The 13,429-nt window shown below is 40.8% G+C and overlaps 1 protein-coding gene across 3 annotated transcripts in view; it reads left to right on the forward strand.

The window, feature by feature from the left end:
- The window catches only part of LOC119912909 (inactive ubiquitin carboxyl-terminal hydrolase 53), a 38,000-nt gene that overhangs the window by 6,479 nt on the left and 18,092 nt on the right, over window positions 1-13,429 (forward strand). For all 3 annotated transcript variants that reach the window (XM_038732185.1, XM_038732184.1, XM_038732183.1), the window contains exons 2-9: window positions 3,335-4,022; window positions 5,700-5,792; window positions 5,957-6,091; window positions 7,429-7,539; window positions 8,517-8,599; window positions 8,844-8,928; window positions 9,200-9,346; window positions 10,824-10,973. In XM_038732185.1, coding sequence (XP_038588113.1) covers window positions 3,852-4,022; window positions 5,700-5,792; window positions 5,957-6,091; window positions 7,429-7,539; window positions 8,517-8,599; window positions 8,844-8,928; window positions 9,200-9,346; window positions 10,824-10,973 — 975 coding nt within the window. In that variant the 5' untranslated portion in view covers window positions 3,335-3,851. The remainder of the gene's footprint in view (window positions 1-3,334; window positions 4,023-5,699; window positions 5,793-5,956; window positions 6,092-7,428; window positions 7,540-8,516; window positions 8,600-8,843; window positions 8,929-9,199; window positions 9,347-10,823; window positions 10,974-13,429) is intronic.

Consider the following 13,429-nt stretch of genomic DNA (forward strand, 5'->3'; position numbering starts at 1 on the left):
CAGTCCATGTTGATGAATTTGCGTCTGTTCTGCGGTGCAAACGCTGTAGGTTCCCCTTTTGTCAGACAAAAGGTGTCATGCTTTATCTGAAAGCCTAGAATTTCACTGTTCGGTGGCAGAAACGGTTGCTGGGTCCTCCTTAACACTGACCTCGTCACAGAAAATGTAGTATTATTTTCCTGAATTGAATTGAATGATGCTCTTTGCCTTCAAGCAACAGAGCATAATGTTTTAAAATTATGTCATACAATTGTAGTCAGCAAGTGCCAATTTTGCTAAGACTAAACGATAGTTTAACTTAAGTGAGGTTGACAGTTTTTTCAAGCGGACCACCATAATGCAATAAAATGTCTAGGACCAGAAAGGCAGAGCCATATTTACTCTAGCTGTTGTCAGCAATGTCACAATACAAAACACGCGTTGGCTTCATTCTCAATGCCATCAAATTGACGTTGAATAATGTGTGTGTGTGTGTGTGTGTGTGTGGTATTGTTTTTGCTTGCCAGCAAATTGATAAATAGGAGATGCTACACTGTCATGTTTGACTGTTGTCTTTTAAAAATATAGGACTTAACTGTGGGAATTGTTGAATTGTAATGTCCTGGAGTGACTGAGCTGTCAAAGGGATGCTAATACCACTGCAATAATAGTAATACTACTAATAATACAGAATCCTATACTAATATTTTTATTAGAATAAATGAATAATGAATGAAAGAAATGTGTTTCCATTTCATCACATGCTAACAAATTGGATGTAGGGCAAAAATGTTAGCAAGATAAATAATTTGATATCATTTGATAATGATAATTATCAGGAGAAATGTCAAATCATTGTTTCTTTCAAGTTTAAAGGCTGATTCTTGCTCCTGAGTGAAAGTTGAAGAAACCAGATGGTTAATTGTGGTTTAAAACTTTTCTTTACGGTCAGAATAAACACTTGATGCCAAACGATGGATCGCTTCACAAATCTGAGGCAGAACATTTAAAACTATTAAGATAAAATCTTTTTACAACAAATATGTGCAAGAGCAAAATTTTTTCAGTCTCTTTTCCTCAACAAAATAAATATCTCAATAGAAAAACAAAGGGATGGTGATGATGCAGTGGATAAGACGCATGCCTTTGGTGCGAGAGACCTGGGTTCAATTCCCCACTGTGACGCATACACCAATGTGTCCGTGAGCAAGACACTTGACCCCTAGTTGCTCCCAAGGTGTGCAACCTCTGACATAAATAGCAATTGTAAGTCGCTTTGGATAAAAGAGTCAGCTACATGAATAAATGTAATGTAAATGTAAAGTGCTGATTCGTTGATGATTCAAACAAATTAAATCAAACACCTTATATTGAACATTTGTTTTATTGTTATTGAGGAAAAATATTGTGATAATAATTTTTTGTTGCTCAGCCCTAATTGGATGCCTGGAGACGTCATATGATGAGAAAAACAGGTACTTCCAACATGTCAGGGCTTGTCATTACTAAAGGTGGGCTATGTAGGTGAAGTGTGTAGTTTTCCACTTGCCCCTCCAGCCCTCAAACTAATCCGAAAACAGTGGCTCTTAAGCAACTCTGAGCTTAAGTGATTGCTTTGGAATGCTGTTGCTATGGAGTCCAGTTGCACAGTTGAAGTACAGCAGCAGAGACATTGTGTGAGTTTTGTTGAACCATGTGAAGAAATGCCACATGCAATTACTAAACTTCAGGTTGCTCCATTAACCCTCTCTAAAGTTAACACTGTTGCAACATCTCCTTCCAGTGAGGATTCCTGAAACACCAGGATAGAAATCTTGTCCAGCTGGTTTTGGCAGAAACTTTGTGTGATTCTGCGGCCTGTCACAAGTGGGAAGTTTCATTGTTTGTGCAAAGTAGGGCAGTGTTTTTTGTCCTCACTCTGAATAACAAGACGTTTGAGGTTTATTCTTTTAGGTTATGTTTTTTTAGGTGTTGGAAAAGAGGATGAATCACGGTGCATCACACAAGGAATCATTGCTCATTGTTGCTTCTTTGTACTTGTTATGATGCTGGAAGTGCTGCTTTGCTACAACTTTCTTTAAAGTAAAAGGACTTTTTTGTTGTAATTTAGAATGACATACAGGAATATCCTGTAAAAATCACAATAAATGAAAACATACAGGCTGTGGCTATGTGCACCTCTTGGGGCATTCACTGTTATAATAACCTACACACAGCTTCCACTGCCTCACTCAGCACAAACGTATTCATCCATCAGACCTCTCAATGTAGTCTGTGTGTAGCTTTCATAGGTGTACAGTGCACATTCACTGCAGATTGTGTTGGTCTTTGTCACTATGATGTTTAAGCTGCGTGGATTGCAAGTTTCCTAAATTGAAATGCATCTTCAGTGGTTTGGTATGTCCTCCACTGCTCCTCGTGTTCAAAAATAGGTCAGGCCAGTGCTCTTTTATAGTGGTGTTTAGATAAAAATGACAATGCCAGGAAAACTTTTTTAAATTATATGGACATTATTTAAATCTTAGGCCACAAATTGCTGACCTACAACCTCAGTTTGGGCTGTCATCTGGAGCTACAGATGCAAACTCTGTTGATTGAAACGCATGAAAACATGGCAGCGTAGACGGCACACAGCTATATTGTAAATCTGTAGGGCGGGAAGTTGGCCAGCAGAAGATGAATCAATGGCAATTATGCAGACCTTTAATTATCTAATTGGTGGTCAATTTAAAAAAAACGTAATTTTGGGCTGTAGTTGTGACACTAGAGGAGGACATCTGCACGTGTTAGGTTTTACTTTTGTTTGAGTGGTACTGTATTTGTTTGTGTTCCTCATGTACAATTACAAAACGGTAAAAAAAAGTATTTGCTCAAAAGAAGTCAACATATTAAAGTCAGCATATTAATGCAAAGTCTGCTCTAGGTCAGCATAATGCTTGTTTTAAGTATCTTTTGGCTTCTGTTGTCTATTGTAAGGAAACTGCTATAAATCGTGTCTGAATTTTAGTATGCAACTTTAGCTGGGGCCGACTTTAGTTTTACACGCCCCCAGTGCAAAGGGTGTTTGTAAAAGTTAATGTATAAGCTTTGTTGACATATCTAAAAAGTCCAGTTTGACATGAAACTAGAATGAGCACAGACATGAAGACTTGAAGTCTTGCATATACAGTTATTTTCACTGTTATTATAGAATCACTTTTTATAAAACAACTAAAATGTTGTCCAGTTAAAGGACCAGTTACACATATTAGTACTAATAGGGCCTACATACTAAGGGGAAATAGTTGTGATTGATAATAAGATCCATAATGTCATCTTTAATCTCATTTAATCTCATTCTCTCTTTCTTTAACAGCACATCAGTGTTTGCTGTCCAGCCTGGGTGAAACTTTACACAATAAACCTCTGATTGGGCCAACTGACTGCAGCGGTTATATTATATTTTCAGTAGCATCAGGACCATGTGGCAGAACTTGCGTACGGGGCCCCACCGTCCCTTCTGAAGCTGCTGTGAAGCTTTGTGCAGAGCAATCAAGATTACAGGATGACTGAGGGATGTTCCTTTGTCATCAAAATGCACCTTATCAGAAGTATCAGACCGCTGATCATCGAAGGCTTCCCAAAACAAAGACTTGGATTGTAATTTAGTTTGTGTGGACTTTTTTTTTTTTTTTTTGAAAAAGTGGCAGACAAAGTAAAAGGACCTTCTACATGAGCTGCAGAAATGGACTAGAAGCCCATGTGTAGCAGGGTGACTGCTGCAGCTTGTGGAATAACTTAGCCCCAGACTGTTCGGGAGTCACTCCTTCAGGGGTCCTGGGATCTGATCCCAGCACCAGACCTCTCCCCCTGTCGTCGTCTGACTATCCCACATGTCTGTTGGCAGACCCAACTATCCAATGGCATGGGTCAAGTTCTTCAGGAAGCCGGGGGGCAATCTGGGGAAATCATACCAGCCGGGGAGTATGCTGTCTCTGGCACCCACTAAAGGACTGCTGAACGAGCCGGGCCAGAACAGCTGCTTTCTCAACAGTGCTGTACAGGTCTGTCTGTCCTGTTGCTTTGGTTGTTGGTGGCTGGATTTAATTCAGCATTTTATGACAGGATTAAGCTATCAATCATGTGCCTTTGTCGATACTTTTTAAGGAGTGAAGTAGTTAAAAGTATGTCTGTTGTGAGGAACCAAGGAAGCCTCTGCATCCTTTAACCCGAACTTCGTAAAATTACTTATTTTTATTATTTACTTCAATCAGTATTTAGAAGTGTATTTTGATAAAGTTGAATAAAATCTTGAACAAAACTTCAGTCTGCAGTCATGATAGCAGCTATGGGGAGCTGTCAATGCCTTTTACACTAATGCAGCTAGTTAACAACACTTCTTTGACTGACTGGACCAATTTTGCGCATGTGCAGATGGGGATTGGGCAGACAGCACGGATTGGGCACTGACATTGCTGATTAGCATTAGTGTTGTACCTCTGTGTGTATATTGTGTAGGCTGCCTCCCTCCCCTCTCTCGCCTTCCATCCCTCTCTTTTTCTCTCTGTTCCTCCTCCCCCCCCCCCCCCCCCCCCCCCCCCCATGCCATGGTTCTGCTCGAGGTTTCTGCCTCTTAAAAGGAAGTTTTTCCTTGCCTCTGTCGCCTAGTGCTTGCTCTTGGTGGGAACTGTTGGGCTTCGGTCAATAGCATCATAGAGTACGGTCTAGACCTGCTCTTTTATGAAAAGCGCTGTGAGATAACTGTTGTTGTGATTTGGCGCTATATAAATAAAATTGAATTGAACATGTTAGTAGTGTGTTACAATGCTAACATTTGCTAATTAGCGCTAAACACTGCCATGTGTTTTGCAGGTATTTGGTCATTAGACAAAGTATTCTGGAGTAAAAGTTTTACCTGATAATGGTGCTAGATGAAAATTTTATAGATCACCATATTATTAAAATTAATCTAGAGGGGGACATGAATGTTTGTTCCACATTTCATTGCAACCCATCCAATTTTTGTTGAGATATTTCACTCAAAACCTACAAATGTTAACCTTGTATTGGCGTTTGAGGAAAGGTCACTGAATCGCCAAATTAAGTAGGCATCAACCTCTGGGGACCATGAACGTCTGTATAAAATGTTAGGCCCAACAGTTGTTGAGATACTTCAGTCTTTTCTCTTATTTTGGCATCTGCCTGTACAACTTTATTTATTCACTTGTTGCTACCTTCCTCCAGGAGTTGTATACCATCTTGTACCTACTTAAAATATGACCATTTATTTAGTCATTTCAAAACTTAGTCACTGTCTAAATTCGTCAGAAATTCCCAGTAATTTGTAAATGACTATTGGGATACTGGCTGGCAAGTTTGTTCATTATTGCAGTCAACCCCACAGTGAGGTCACTCTCGGAGACTGTGACTCAGAGGGTGAGGCAACCGATGAGCTGGTTGAGGATGATCATTACCTTCGGCTTTGTGTCTGTGAGGGAGTTGTTCCTTTTGGCCACTCCTCATCCTCATGACCTTGGAGATTCTGTCCTAATGCCCTACATAACAAGAGACCCAAGGGTGACTAGTTTTCGTACATAATAAGATACTTCCCTCTTGAAAAAAAAAAACTTCTCCTGTTCTTATGTATGCTTCATAGTTATATCCTGTAACTAAGAAATGCTCTAATGTCAAGGTCAGTGTAATGGTTTATAGTGAATCAATCCTCTTTCCCTTGTGTGTAGGTACTATGGCAACTGGACATCTTCAGACGCAGCTTGAGGCAACTACCTGGGCACTTCTGTCTGGGAGAATCATGCATTTTTTGTGCGTTAAAGGTAGAATACAATCAGAAGCATATTCAATGGGAATAAGAACATAAATGTGGCAGCTGTTTGGGTCACATATCCAGAGTGTATTGAGCAGTGATGGTGACACAAATGTTTTTAATAAACAATGTTCCATTTTCCACATGCAAACGAGTTCCTGTTCTCCTCTTCAGGGCATTTTCTCCCAGTTCCAGCACAGTCGGGAGCGCGCCCTGCCCTCTGACAACCTGCGTCACGCCTTGGCAGAGACCTTTAAGGACGAGCAACGCTTCCAGCTGGGCTTCATGGACGATGCCGCAGAGTGCTTTGTAAGTTCCTGTGGCAACCCGGCTGTCCTGAGGGAGGGAGGCTAGCGTATGGAGAGGGATGTGTGGATGTATGTGTGTTACCCTGCCTCAATGTTTGGGTAATGCACAACAAACTGTTTGGCGAGGTCACTGAAAGAGCTTCTGTCCCTCCCTTCCCCTCCCATCAACCCCTGCCACATTGCCGCTAAATATCATGATGACAGGTTATATAAGCGCCGGAGTTGTGCTTGAACCTCTTTGCTTTGTGCTACCATATTATGTGGCATCGTTTCTGTGCTTTTAAAAAGTCCAATTCATGCGCCCTTCATTTTAACATATCAGTTCCAGTTTGTGCTGCTCCTTCTGGCACAACAAATCATTGTTTAGCCAGAACTTGTTTTTCCCTAAATGCAGTGTAATTTTGTAATTTTTTATTGTTTCACTTTTATTTTGCCTCAACCAAATATATAACGGATAGTGCAGCATTTTTTATCCTTTATTTTTCAATCGTATTTTCTTTTGTCCAGCAGGCTTAATTGGTTTATTTTTTTTCCCCGTGATTTTGATCACTTCCGCTTAATACCAGTATACCCGGACAACACAGATGTATCCTGATTTGACCCCCTCCCCCAACGCAGTCGTTGTTTATCCACTTAGGAAGTCCAATTACACAGCATAAACACAAGGGAGAATCTAATGTCTCGGGAATGAAGGTGGAGAGGACTATACTAAATGTAAAACACTGGGTTGTACAAGTGTTACCAAATAAGACATTTCTCCTACAACATAATGTAAAGTTACATGTAAAGAATGCAGCGTTTGTGCTTTGTTTCTTTTTTTGTCTGCCTAGTCCCCTCATACAAAAAGCTTTTCAGCGTTTCAGCTTTTTTAACTTTTCTAAGACTGAAGCTCACGTGCCAAAGTTGCTATGTTTTATAGACCATCTTAATTCTTAATCCCACACAGATCCTTGCCCTTGAGGGTTCACCATGTAATGCATTGGCAGCAGCGTGCCGGTGCAGAATTTATGTGCGGAGTTAGCCAGTGTCAGATTAACAGGCTGTGAAGTTGTGCCTGTAACCTTTGCAGGCCTACCTCGCAGTCTTAATATTTTATAAACTCACAAGTACTCCATGGAAACAGGTGGCAGCTAAAATGGAGTATAGCTTGCTCTTTGAATGTGTTCCTTTTGCTGTCAGGTTTACAACATGACTCCTAAAACTTGAACTCTTGGTATGGAACAGTGTGTCCGGAATGAAAAAAGGAATAGCCCGTGTTGCTTGTAAAGAGGCGGCTTTACGATAACAGAGTTGGAAATACTTTGTCCCATACCTGATAAATGTCCTATTGTGTCACAGGAGAACATACTGGAGAGGATCCACCTGCACATTGTGCCGGAGGAGACCGATGCCTGCACTTCAAAGTCTTGCATCACGCATCAGAAATTTGCTATGTCACTTTATGAGCAGGTCAGTAGGGGGGTTGGCAGCAAGAAATATTATTAATGTTCTTTCACATGGGAATTTATTAGGTTTTTGTGTGTGTATGTGTTTTTTTTTTTGCTACTTCACAAATCTGTGAAAAGGTAGTGTTAAATGTGTTAATTCTTTCTTTTACTCTGAGGATGATCTGTTAGTTATTCTTTTATTTTGTCTTACTATTTTACTGTAGATGTTTTAGTTTGTTTGAACAGCATCCACAGTAATGTGTGGACAGGCTAAACACACTATTCTGTGTTAGGATTAAGCAGCACAGCGCACACACACACACAGACAGATACATGAATCACTGTCTGAGACAGTAGAAATCCAATCCGTCATGTTTTGATACTGGGTCGCCCCAGTGGAATAAGGAGGGTGTTTCTGGTCAGATTCCACAGTGCAGCAGTACCAGATAAATCACAGATGGTGTGCACATAAATTCCAGCACAGCACACATACACACCACCCTTCCCTGTGGCTGTGATGCCCATCACTGACTCTGTCCCCATCCTAAACCAGTTCTATCTCGGAATCAAACAGATAATGCGCCTTTGGACTAAATCCCTTAGGGGCACAGTCGGTGGATTTTGTTCCGCCTCAACTTCAGGGCACCCAATCCCGCAAATATTATCTAGGCCTAAATGAGGATTGCCTTGGTCAGAGGGAGATTGATAACTTCATGAATTAAATTGGATGCCTGATAATGTTAATCATTTGAGTTGGTGACTTAAAAGGATTCTGTAGAGGCCACGGTTTACAACAGATCGCAAGGGGAGCAGCAAGACAAGCGTGTCAAAGTCTCTTCTCACAGTTCATACACATTAGGAGGTTCATTTATTAATTTTTTTTTACTGCGATATCTCTTTTTGAAAATGACATGCTGACTTAATAATTAGTCACTGACAGCCGCTGAAATCTGTTTCTTTTTGTCACCCTCTTGGTCTCTGACTCCCTCCCCTCTGCAGTCTATGTGCCGTAGCTGTGGGGCATCCTCCGACCCACTGCCGTTTACAGAGCTGGTGCATTATGTCTCCACCACCGCACTCTGGTAAGGCACAGGCGAAAGGAAACTTCCTTTCCTTCCCTATCGTTGTGTGTCCCGCTCCTCTCTATTTTCACTTTCCGTGTCTCTCTTTCTGCACATTTGTCACCAGGCCGCAACTTATCTTTTTTGCTGACATATCGCACACAACCGCTTATTCTCCCCACATACCTTAATCTTTATTTGTCTCTGTCTGTCTCCTCTTACTCGCTTGTTCTCGCCTGCTGACAATGCGTCCCTTCTTTCTCAGTCAACAGACGCTTCAGCACAGAGACGAGTCATTTGGGGAACTGTTACAAGCTGCGAGCACAATAGGGGATCTTCGCAACTGTCCAGTAAGTGGCCTATGCAGAGTATTTTAATAAGCACATTGTTCAAGTTCCCTGAGAGAGAGATTTGTAACAAATACATACCCGTGTCCTGCAGAAGCCTTTCATCAGCAATTTAGCTATTAGTTTTCTTCATTATTTGTTGAATAAAGTTACGTAGTGTAGTGATTCACAAACACGTTGTTTTTGATATGCATTTTTACTGTTTACTACAGTTTTGGAGTGTACGCGGTAATTGGTAAAGTTGCTTTGGGGTGAAACTGTCTTTCTTTTTCAGAGCAACTGTGGCCAGAGGATTAGGATCAGGCGGGTCCTCATGAACTCCCCTGAGATAGTTACCATAGGCTTTGTCTGGGACTCTGACCAGTCAGACCTCACGGAAGATGTTATCAGATCGCTGGGGCCTAATCTCAGTCTTTCTACGGTGAGTCTACTTCAGCCAACATTTTATGTACATTTTACTGTTTGTTTTTTTTAACTACTACATTCATATTTTGTGACCTGTAATGTGTTGAATTCCAACATGAAAATAGAAAGTGTTTTTGTAAAAAGAAAATGCGACACTGATCTTAGTCAGATTAAAGATAGTGGTAGTTAAAAAAGACAACATTTACATGCAGCTAGAATATTTCATCACACTTTTCAGATGAAGTAATTTAAAAAAAAAACAACAGGATATAACATAAATCTCTCCGGACATGGGTCTGTTTCATTATCTATTTGGAATTTGTTCATTCACATGGCTGCCATTTCTTTCTTTTTTGTTGTTGCTGTTTTAGGGTCAGTTTATTTTGGTGCAATCGAACATATGTGGGAAATAAAGTGGGGATTTAGTTCTCTGTAAGTCGGTGCCATTGCGTAAGCAGTCAACACCCAATGCCCAGTTGGCTTGCGCCACTGATCAAAGAGCCCCTTCTGGCCTTGGTCAGCTTGTCAAAAAGCCCCTCCCCTCTGTGTTTTCCTGAGCATGTGGGTGCATGCCTGCCTGGGCGAACATGTGGGCTGACTAGACGTTACTGAGACATGTTCAAGACTGCTTTTGTTGCAGTGTTTATATTTGCACACTCTTGATAGTAAGGATGCACAAAATGTGGGCATGTGTCATCACATCAAAATCACATCTTCACAAACATGTATAGAGTCCAGTTGTCTGCGGTGTTCACATGACATATGTATGTCAAAAAATTGGCACATGACTTGCTAAATATTCCTCAGTAGCCTGTTCTCATCAGAAGGCTGTGTTGGGTAAGCGTCCAAAGCACAAAAATCAATCGTGTAGTGCAGATCAGGACAGTGCTCATACACATTACGTAACTTCTTTATTGAAGTATTCAAAACCATTTTGTTTTGAAAGCTCCCTCTTGCGCCTTTCCAAACCGTGGAAATGCCCCCACCCCCACCCCCTCTTCCCACTAGTGCGCCACAAAGGCCTTGATTCATTAGGGAGCGTTTAATGTGACTTTATTGGGTGTTAAAGGGAGCCCTCCACCCCCATCGTTTGCTTTGAAATCTATTGTTTGAGAGAGGAAGACCGAGGAGTGCCTGTGCAGGAAACATGAGAGGCTGAAATAAGTGGCTGTCTCGTTCTTTTTTTCTTTCATATTTTTACAGTATTTATGAAAGAAAATGCATTTGAAAATACCACTGTATATTAGTATGTAGGCCATCAATAAGAAGACTACTGACCACTCTAGTATTAGTCTAGATATCTGACTGCTTATTTAAACCAGCCCTTATTCGTACTGATTGTCAAATCAATGCCGGTTCATTCCCTCAGACCTTAATCTATAAACATACGGAGTAACCGATTCCACTAGCTATCAGCATCACTCACTTTCCAGCCCACTTAGTGTAGTGTTGATGCCAATGAGGTGTGTGTGTGTGTGTGTGTGTGGAGACAGCTCTTCTACAGGGTAACAGATGATCATGCCAAAAAGGGAGAGCTGCAGCTCGTGGGGATGATCTGCTACTCCAGCCGCCACTACTGTGCCTTCGCCTTTCACACCAAGTCTTCCAAATGGGTCTTCTTTGATGATGCCACAGTGAAAGAGGTGAGACGGTGCGCACTGGTGCTGAAATCGATTGTTAATTATGTAAATTAGCTGATAAACAGAAACTTAATCAACAACTGTTTTAATGTTATTTATTGTGGAAAAATGCCAAACACATTGTCTGGTTTATTTAAATATGAGGATTTGCTGCTTTTCTTTGTTTTATGTCATTATAAATTTAATATTTTTACTATGGACTGGAATTTCAAGACATCACATTGTGCTCTGGAAAATTAGTAATTAATGTATACACAGCAACACAACACAGAGCTTACTGCACACAGATGAGAAGCTGCATTGTCATGTTTTTATATAGGAGTCCAATGAATTAAAGAGTTGCATCTTGTGACAAAAAAGGGTTAACTTTTTATGTTGGGTTGCTTTTCTTAAATCTTCAGTTTGGGCATCAGGTTATTGGTGTACAGGTGGATCACAGTTTCAAATATGGAAATATTTATTCATAAAAATGCTGTCTAAATAATAGTAGAGTAGCGATGTCTCCCATTTCCATCACCTAGTGTCTTTATTGCCCAATAAGGGCACATCGATTGCCCTTCATGAGCCTCTGGGTTGATAAGCATTCATGGCGCTGAAGAGTCAGCTAACCCCCAAAACCCCACCCCCATTTCTACTGCAGTTCCCCAACTCTGTCATTACGAAGTACTGCAGCAGTCAAGTGAAGCTTAACTGGTAAAGATTATTTTACAGATCACTTCACTGGTTAAAGTGGAAGGGTCATTAAGAAAGCGCTAAGTTGCACTGAGTAGGTTTGTATGCTGTCTGTGTATGAGAAAGACGTTTTATTTTGTTTTTGTTTGTTTTTTGCAGGCGTGTGTATGTGTGTATGCGTGCAGTATATAGAGCTCTGGATCCTTTCACCTATTCCTTCCTGTTTTTCTAAATATTGGATTTTATTTTCATGGTGCACATGTGAGCATGCCTTTTGTCTCACATCCTCACAATTTTCTCCGGGACTGTGGTGCAGCGGCTGGCTGGCTGGCTCTCTGTCAATCCATCAGCAGCTTGTGCTGTGTGTGCACCCCCGTTCCCACCCACCCTCCTCCCAACTGAGATGGAGGAGCTACAATGCAGAGCGCTGCCAAGTCCATACCTGGGTCGAAACTTGCCGCATTTCTGTGTCTCCCTGAGTCCCAGGCGCTTAATGACTATGACTGTAGTGTAGCCTGGTCGCTGCTTTTCCAGTGCATGAGAAATTCTTTGTCTAATGAGGATGACAAAATACAGCTATTAGCAAATAGTGACAAAATTGTCTCTCTTTTTATACCATTGTTAGTTACAGTACTCGTACCTGTGCCAGGGCCATTGAGAATTCTCCATTCAAAAAACTCTTGTAGCTGACAATGTAACTCAACACCTGACACAGGCATCACAGGTATTTGTCATTTAAAAGAAATCCATCAGTAGGTTGTGTCGTAGCTACACATTTAGTTTATGCAGCCAATAAAACATTCAGACAAGCAGGTGCAAAGATGATTACAGCCTCATGGCGCCGCTAAGCACTGAGCTTTGTTTACAGTGGTTTTTACATAGTAAATATTAAGCATACATTGTTTGTTCTTGTCTTCCTCCTGCTGGTGTATATTTCTCCATCCACAATCTGTTTATTTGTTGACTTTATAGCCATCTCTGCAACATTCCTTTCTTTGTGTTTCCTTTGTTTTGCTTTGCATTCGTTCTTCTTTACCTCATCTTTCTATCGCTCCTCCTCCTCCTCCTACCTACCCACCTACTTACCCCCCTCTTCCACTGTCATTTACTTAATTAAGGAGCACACAAGCATCTGTTAGCCTGCAGCTTTCCTTTGTGGGGCGAGACACGCACCTTACACAGCTTAGCTAATGTGATGTGTGCGATTTGGCCTCAGTGTGTTACATTCACTCACAAATGAGACTATGCACAATAAAGCTGAGGTTTTTGTTTTAGATTTGCCAGTTCATTTTATGATCATTTACAATCATTTTCTGTCATTTTCTGTTTGGTGAAGATTGAAGCCTCTAGAGCTGGGTATTGAAGGGTTCTGTTTGTAAGAAGTTAAAATGCTTTATATCAGATCAGTTATACAACAAAACGTTTTTGATACCTCTCTCTAAAATGAAAACAGATGGGGTCACAAGAAAGCAAATTATCCTGTTATGTCTGCACAGTCTGTCTGCTTTTCTAAATTGAATTGGACCATGGTTGCTTGATTTCCCATTAGGAAAATCCAAAACTTTTAACCCTCTTTTATATCTAATATCTTTTATATATCTAAAGAAATTCATCCCCAAAGCGTGTCGATGACAGTGTTCTCACACAGAAGAATCCTGTGAATGTTTGTTTTATTTTGATTTGTTTCCATGTGTATTATATCACACATAATGGTGCCGAATTCCTGTGTCTAATGTGCTTAAATCTGCACGTACATGTGCATTGACCAGCTTTTCTTTGTGTTTTGC

This window comes from Micropterus salmoides, unplaced genomic scaffold (assembly GCF_014851395.1).
Source record: "Micropterus salmoides isolate LMB-PRFRI ecotype aquatic unplaced genomic scaffold, ASM1485139v1 Ms_hic_scaffold_2, whole genome shotgun sequence".
NCBI lineage: Eukaryota > Metazoa > Chordata > Actinopteri > Centrarchiformes > Centrarchidae > Micropterus > Micropterus salmoides.